Genomic DNA, 8,261 nt, shown 5'->3' with positions numbered 1-8,261 from the left:
TATATATATATATATATATATATATATATATACACACACACACACACATATATACACGCATAAGATTCACCAATTAACTACACAAGAAATATCATATAGGAAGTCTTTGTTTTCACAGTATATTATTCCTTCAAGTAATCTGAAAAATATATGGATATCTTTTATGGTTTGTTTGTTTTCATTTTTTTATAAACTTCAAAATTATAAAGGACAACCATTCACCAAAATTAGCAACATAACTCTTTGGTGTTTCTGTGCTCTTCCAGTAAAGTATTTTGTTTGAAAATAAATTAATTCAATTGTACAAAATAAAAGCATTCACATACAACTCAAGTTATTAACAATGACAAGACTACAACAACCACTCACATTAAACAATACAAATTTCTACAAACCCGGGGGAGGGAATTTATCAGTTTATATTTTCTAGTTTCAGAGGATAAATCAATGGTAAGATCTTCTTATTGTGTGTTAGCATTTTGCATGTAAGATGTGACCTACCAAACCAAATCATCAGCCCACTTTCCTAACCTTGTTTTGAGCTGGAATGTATACCAAATGGTCAACATGTACTCATTATGTTTGGCTTCTGCACCCATATCTGTAATATTTATCACTTGTTTCTGTATAATGAACCTCCTAAAGTACATTATGCCACTATGCTCAGTTTTTAAACATGGTGAAAAAAAGTTGAACATACTGTCTAGTCAGTGGTATAATCAAACATTTGTACAGGAGGTCATACAGGGCTTTTGGTATACTTAACATATGGCCTCAGGCATGTACATTTTTAAGAGTCATATAAACATTTGATTTGAAGATTTATACTTAAAGACTGGTTGGTATTCCAAGCACTTCATGTTCTTACAATACATACGATTGTCAACTAATGTAGTGGACAGAACAAAAAATGAAATAGGAAGAACTGGCTCCCTTTATTTTTAAAAAATTATAATTCTTAATTTGGTGGCATCTACTACTACACTTTTCTCCTCTGATATAATTACAGTGATACTAAGCATCGTGGTGTATTAGGAGAAATGTTTCATCCATTTAAATTACTTTAGGATATATAATTTACAATTGAGAATAGGAATACAATCTGATTTTCGGGGTATTGAAGCAATTCAGCATCAAGCAAACAAAACATCTGAACCAGGACAGGAAGATTACAGTAAACATGAGTCATAGTATATCTTAATCCATGCATTATTTTTCAGAACTCAGTAGATCCCACTTTAAAAACAGGAAACCATTGCAGATTTAGGGTCTAATAAAGCTGGAAAGAAGCTTCTAGAACGATGTCAAATAAAAAGAAGGGTGCTTTTGGGAAAGGACCCTGTGAATTTGTACAGTATCCAGACTGAGCCTTCATCCTTTTTACTTTCTGCAGAAATAGATTGTATTAGCATTGGCAATGGAAAACCTGGATAAACATATTTGTTCATGTACCATATACCTGAAAACGTGAAACAGTTCAAATTAATACTATTAAAAATCTAACATCTCTGTTATTTTTTTTTTAATGTTCAGACACCATCATGTTTCTACTTAATAAATATTTCGAATTTAAAAAAAAAATGAAATGTTGTCCGTTTCTTCTTTCAAGCTATTGTCAAAAGATGGCCATGGCAATCTGTGTTCTCAACTTTGTTCTAATGTATTGTTCTGGTATCAGAGTTCCTATAAGCGTCTTCTCCTTCGGATTCAGAAGAGTCTGCATTACTGGAAGGTGAATGAAGGTTGTTAGGACCCCCGCCGGCCTGACAGACGTACCACTCATTGAGGTTGGTGACCTGAGGGGAGAGAGTGGAGGAGCGACCCCTAGGTTGGTCCTGAGCAGTGGACAGAGGAGTATCTAAGGGGTTACGTGCAGACGGATAACCATGAGAGCCTGGAATAGGAGAAGATGGGGGAGACTTGCAATGTATCTTCATATGTTTTCTTAAAGAACTGGGATGTGTGTAGGATTTATCACAGCCTCTCACTTTGCAGTAGTAAGGCTTATCGCTGGTGTGGACGTGGGAGTGTTTTTTTCTGTCGCTACTGTTAGCAAACTTCCTGTCGCATCCATCAAATTCACACTTGAAAGGTTTCTCACCTAAAATTAAAAATATATTATATAAAATTGTTGTGCTTTGAAACCACCAATCAATTATTAAAAATCACAAGATAGTTTACTTTCCACAGATAAAAGACCTATACAGAAGAATAGTTCTTCCTCTTAGTTGCACAACTTTGCAAACCATAGTCCTGGTGGGGGATTTCATGATCATTGGTTTTCTTTCTTATAAAGAAGTCCACGAAGTGGTAGGGAAATAATAATGGAAACATGCTACCCAGATGAAGCCTGTGAAGTAGTAACAGGTAAATTAGTTTACAAAACGACAACTGTTATATGAAAATCGGTATTTTAAATAGGTTACTATAAGTTTTCTTTTTCCATAATACCAAAAATTAGGTTCAGAAATTAATCTTCTCTTTTTCCTATGATGTCATTGTAATTGCAGTAAACACTGGCACTTCCTGTCACACATGTTTACTGTACTGTATAATGGCAGTCACCATTTCTTTGCAAAATAAAACAATAACACCTGTTTGCATAGACATATATTCAGTTTTATTTTTGACTAGCAAATTAGACCACATTTCCAAATACAGAATATCTATCATTCTTTTAAATTTTGTATTATGCAGCATATTATGTAATAAATAGATGATTTAAAAAAAAAAACAGCGGACTGCTGTTATGTTATCTAATTATTAGGGCTATTTGGATCAAAAATCCATATTTTAGAAGCTTAACAATAAAAATCGATAAATATTTTTGTCTATCACACTTTTATCAGCTTTCTAATAAAATACTTTATTTCTATTTTCCCAAACTAGCACTGCTTTAAAAACAAACAAACAAAAAAAAAAACTATTCCAACTACTGCCACAAATAAATCCTTAAAACAGAGGCAAATGGGCTGAACTTCTAAAAGCTGATGAAAAAGTAGACTGTAAGTCTCACTGCAGATCAGGGTACATTTTTTTCCGCCTCAGTACTCCAGTTTACCAGCGAAGAGCACAACAGATTTTTCAGAATCCATACTTCAAGTTTTTTTGTCATTTCATAAACAATCTATTAAATAATATTTTCCTGCACGAATATTTTGGTATCGTAGTTTTACAATACACATTTTAAAGTGTTGGAATGGGATCTTTGCTTTAATAATGACCTTTATAGTCTAGAATGGGTACTTAATTCTTCTATCTCCACTGTGGTTTCCAGTGATTTATTAAACCACAATAACAAAAACTGTCTATGACTGTATCTAAATTATAAATAGTTTTGCAAACACAATAAATATTCATCTTAAACACACAATTAGATATAGATGTGGGTGTGTAAAATTATATTTCAGGTGCACTTAGAATGTCAAATGTGACCCGATGTAAAGGTGCCTAATCTGGTATGGCAGTTTGATACCTCTTGCCCCGTCTCCCTAAAATAAGAAAAATAACAATATTTCAATCTGACCTTCTATATGACCATCCTTGTCAATTTAACTCAGTGTGTCTTATTTGTTGACCATATTTATTATTTTATATCTGGAAAAATATGTTTTGCAGAGAGCTAGTGTCATGGGTATGGGTTTCGGGAATTTGATCTTACTATTATAATTAAATATCTATTCCACAAGGATATGAAAAGTGAAAACCGTTCCTTCAGGGCCCCCATTTCTACTGATCAAGTTTCACAACATAAGTTAAAAGACCTACTAGCTGGTTACTCTGCAATCTAAGAGTTCACGTCAGAGTTTAACCTTTTGTAGACTGCTTCTGTCTAAGAGCCTTATATTGCAAAGACTTTCCTCAATTCTGTGCTTGTAGCACAACCTGCAGACAACAAATGGGCTTGACTAGAAGGATCTATAGACAAGGTTTTCTCTGATTCAGTAATAGCACAGGTGTAAAGACTGCTGTATTCGGTAGGAAAACAATTGTAATCTTTTTCTTGCAGCCTGAAACTGTTGAGTCATCTGTTCTCCTGCAACAGTTGAAGCGAACACAGCATTTTGATGGTCGTTAATTTATGCTGTTTGTGGAATAATTATGTTTTTTTTACTCTATAAAATTGTTCCTTACATATACTTTAAGAAACCACACTGTTCAAAGAAACATTCGTAAATATAGCAATTAAAACGGAGAAATTAGTTTAAAATACTACAAGTCAGCAAACATTAAGATGTAGCAGTATATTTTATGTGCTGTTATTTTAACCGGTGTCATTTAAATTTTACTCTTGTTTTGCAAAATAAAATTTCACAGCAAAACCATCACCTTTATTTGATATTTCAAAAAAACATTTTCTTAAGTCTTGCAGTTAAAAATAATGAGACTTTAGGAAAAATGCCGTGTGATTTGATGAAATAAACATGAGTAGGAGCAGCCCAGTTTTGCTAAAACACTAACCTTCCTCGAGAACGAAAAAATAAAAAAAATAAAAACATTAATCTTCCTGGAGAACGAATGCCAAAAAATAATCTTGCTTTCCTCTTCTCTCCAGAGGATGCTGTTTGCAGTGCCCGCGCTCTCTCAGTCTGGCAATATTCCTGGCTACAAAACTCCAATTAAAAGACGTGGGTAAATGTATTTCATCTCCCCTTCCCCCAACAAGCCAAAGCACAAGAAAAAATAATGTACCCAACATCTTACTTCTTTATAATCAAGACTTTGCGCTGTCTCCTTAAATGTCTCCATACGATGAGTAGTTTGTAAGAAAAAAATAATTTAAAGGCATACCTTTAAAACAATTATTTTACGAACTTTTAAGTCCAAGATATATTCAGAATTTCGAATTATACTGGAAAAAAAAAGAGTATTATAATTAAGCCAAATAATTAAGTGAGTTTCATCCATCCACTGAAAACCATCTGAACATTTTTCTGATTTATAAATAAATAAATCCTCTGTTGCATATTTTAAATGAAACCTTCAGTATAGGACAGGTGTTTACAAAGTTATTAAGAGGTAACTTTCTATCCTATGCACTGGAGGCAAGTTTCTAATTATTCACATTACCTTCGGACTGTAGTAAATATTCCTTTGTAATGAATACTGTTTTTGGCAGTAAGTATCATTTTCCTGGAGAAAACATAACGAAATAATTTTAAAAGCGCTCTTCCTGTATATTTAAGAATCAGCTGGTTTGCTTTTTATCAATCATTTCAGTCCATATAAGAAACCCCCACACTTCCTGATCTCAGAGCTTCATTTTCCAAAGAATTTATTTATTTTGTTATCTATGGACAAAAATCTGTTTGAACAGTGCCCATCACTGATAAGCAGAGGTTAAGTAACTAACCTGTACAACTGCCCTTTTGTCAAAGTATCCCGCAAATACAATCTTTAACACTGTTAACCACGGGCCATTTGGTTTTACGTTTAAACAACACTTTGCTGTTGTAGGCTTTTTCCTTTGCAACAACATTCAATAAATCAAGAAAACAATTAGGTTAAGCCTACTTCCGTAAGTATTCTCCGTGGAATAATATGTAGAGTCAATTCCAGTTTAGTTCTTTTTTTTTTTTTGTCATCTTTAGGCAGCCCTTTATTTTAAATCCCTGTAAATAAAATCGGAACTAGAAAGTCGCTGAAATGTGCTCCTTACAAGACGCAGGATATGGTTTGAAACGTATTACTCTAGAAGCCAGATTTGCGAGTCTCCCACAAGTTTGTATGAAAACACACCTTCGGGTTAGTTTATTTCATCTGGGTCCAGCTTTTCTTGGCAAACACTGCAGGAAATTTCATTAACTCTTCTCCAACAGGAGAATCAAGTTGGCAGTTCTAAGGGGAGTGGAGAAGGGAATAGGTATTTGGGACTCACGAGATGCAGTATGGGGTGCCCGATATTTGGGTTGTTTGTGTGTGCAGAATCCTACCATGCTATTACTTATTCATGAAAAAGTCACATGTTATATACAGAGTATGCATGATGGAAAGGAAAAGAGGAGAGCGAGAGAAATACCCACCTGTGTGAGTTCGTTTGTGAATTTTCAAGTTTTCCGAGCGAGCAAAAACTTTCCCACAGCCAGGGAAGGGGCACGGGAAGGGCTTCTCCCCTGTGTGCACTCGGATGTGGTTGATCAGTTTGTATTTGGCTTTGAAAGGCTTTCCTTCCCGAGGACATTCCTCCCAGAAGCAGATGTGGTTGCTCTGCTCCGGGCCCCCGACGTGCTCCACCGTGACGTGGTTCACCAGCTCGTGCATGGTGCTGAAAGTTTTCGAGCAGGGTTTCTTAGAGGGCTGATCCTGGTCGATCCACTTGCAGATGAGCTCCTGCTTGATGGGCTGCCTCATGTACCGCAAGAACGCCCCCGCAGCGCTGGGGTGCGCCGCCGCAGCAGCTGCAGCAGCCAGGTTCACGTTTAAGTTCATGGGGTTGTAGCCGTGCAAAGAAGACGCTGCATAGTGTTCCGAGCGATGGCTGAAGGGCTCGGCTCGGCCGTAAAGATCGCCGGCCAGCCCTAGCCGGATCTGTCCGTTCAAGTGATGGGGAGCTGCCGAGGTCGCCTGTTCGTGCAGCCCAGGGAAGATGGGGTGGCTGCCCCCTTCCGAGGTCGCGTAGGTGCCGCTAGACGAGATGAACATGCCGGGGTGATGGTGATGGTGATGATGATGGGGTGAGCTGGCGGCCGGGTGCTGTTCCCCTAGCCCGTGCATGGCGGAGGCGGAAAGCTCCCTTCTCAGGATGAAGTCCCTGCCTGGCGTGTAGCCGGAGTGGGGGTGGGCCACGGCGTAGCCCTGCGGAGCAGCGAAGGCGGTCTGCGCCTCGGGGTGTGCGGGCAGGGGCTGCGAGGGGCTCAGCTTCAGCGCGCTCGCCTGCGCCATGTGCTCAGGTCCGAAGGGAGTTAGGGCTGCTCCGGGGTCGCTGCCCAGCTCCCCGGGGTGCAGGTGAGCGTGGGGGCCGCCCAGCCCCGGAAAGCCTGTCATATTCTGATGAGCATGGGGCTGAGCCGTTGCCAAATCCACTAATCTCAGCGCCGAGTTCCGCTTGCTCAAAGGGGGCTCCATCACCACACAATCAAGCCCATCTACGCTCACTGTTGTTATTTTTCCCCGTCTACCCGCCTTCAAAAACATGTATATATTAAGCGCTCTTTAACTTCTTTTGTCTTACTCCTAACTCTGGCTTATTCCTTTTCCCACTCTGCTCTCCAGCGATTGGCAGAAAGCGCCGCATTGGAGCTAAGCACAGTAGGAAACATAGTTTAGGAATGGCACTGGCGGCATTGGTTGGGCGGCAGTGATTGGCAGGCGACAGAGTGAGCTGATTGGCTAAATGTACGGCCGGCCGCACAGCGGGAATCCGCCCTCACGCACCCTGCCTCCATTCCTGGGGGAAAGTTGCACTTGCAGAAACTTTAGCCATGAACCTGGAAGCGAGTGCCAGCCAGTGCGTGCCAACTGTATAATTTGCCACAGCACAGCACGCTAAGAAGTGTGGTGATTCACCCTTCCTGATATCAAGCCCCTTGGTACCCGATGCTCCCCAGCAGCGCCTTAATGTGCAAAAAAAAGTGTCACATGCAAGGGTCTCCGGGTTTTTTGACCCATAAAGCTATGAGCTATTTTGGTTGGTTGATTAAAGTGGGCTTTTCTCACTTGATTTGTGCTGGAGCAGTTATTGAAATAATTGGCATGAGTGGGGTGAAAGGTTTCTTACAGATTAATGCAATGAACATAGACTTGTTTCCGGCGTTGTTCTTTCAGAAATGATTCCCAAATGCTCTGGCAAAAGATAAATAGGTGCATTGAGCATGTCATTTGGATCAATGGAATTCATACAATGAAAACATAATTCTTGTCCAAGAAAGGGAATTGCCTTGAGTGTAGTAGTTTTTTTTGTTTGTTTGTTTGTTTGTTTTTGTTTCTATGCCAGTATTTCATCATGACAGAGTGTAACCTGCATGGAGTGGCAGGTGTGGCTCTGGCCGCCTTTTGGGCAGACTAGATGGACCATGCAGTCTTTATCTGCTATCATATACTATGTTACTATGTAAAAGAAAGAAGAGTGAAGTATGAAAGTTTCATAAATAAATTGAACACTTTCATATACGCATAACCAAGCATCATAAACATAAAGAGCACAATGTCTAAACTGGCAATTCACAAAAGCAGAGAATAAAATATTGGAATGAAATGTCTTGCAGACGGAATTTAAAAACCCATCTAGATATTATTATTATTTTCAGTTTCAGTTCTCCAAC

At 38.7% G+C, this 8,261-nt stretch overlaps 1 protein-coding gene across 1 annotated transcript; it reads right to left on the bottom strand.

The window, feature by feature from the left end:
• Window positions 1–1,655: 1,655 nt before the first annotated feature.
• Window positions 1,656–7,134, bottom strand: ZIC5 (Zic family member 5). Its single transcript, XM_030199529.1, has 2 exons — window positions 6,024–7,134; window positions 1,656–2,101 (listed from the first exon to the last, which is right to left on the bottom strand). The coding sequence occupies exons 1-2, from the start codon at window positions 7,132–7,134 to the stop codon at window positions 1,656–1,658; spliced, it is 1,557 nt and encodes a 518-aa protein (XP_030055389.1).
• Between the last annotated feature and the right edge of the window lie 1,127 nt (window positions 7,135–8,261).

The sequence above is a fragment of the Microcaecilia unicolor genome, chromosome 4, assembly GCF_901765095.1.
Source record: "Microcaecilia unicolor chromosome 4, aMicUni1.1, whole genome shotgun sequence".
NCBI classification, from domain to species: Eukaryota; Metazoa; Chordata; class Amphibia; order Gymnophiona; family Siphonopidae; genus Microcaecilia; species Microcaecilia unicolor.
Note: the sequence above shows the minus strand (reverse complement) of the source record. Positions and strands in the feature narration are given on the sequence as shown.

What these genes read in the sequence shown, in the direction of transcription:
- ZIC5 (XM_030199529.1), bottom strand. Translation starts at nt 7,134, where the DNA reads ATGTTTTTGAAGGCGGGTAGACGGGGAAAAATAACAACAGTGAGCGTA. An exon ending in TCACAAACGAACTCACACAG is followed by an intron (nt 2,102 to 6,023) that starts GTGGGTATTTCT and finishes TTTTAATTTTAG; the next exon opens with GTGAGAAACCTTTCAAGTGT.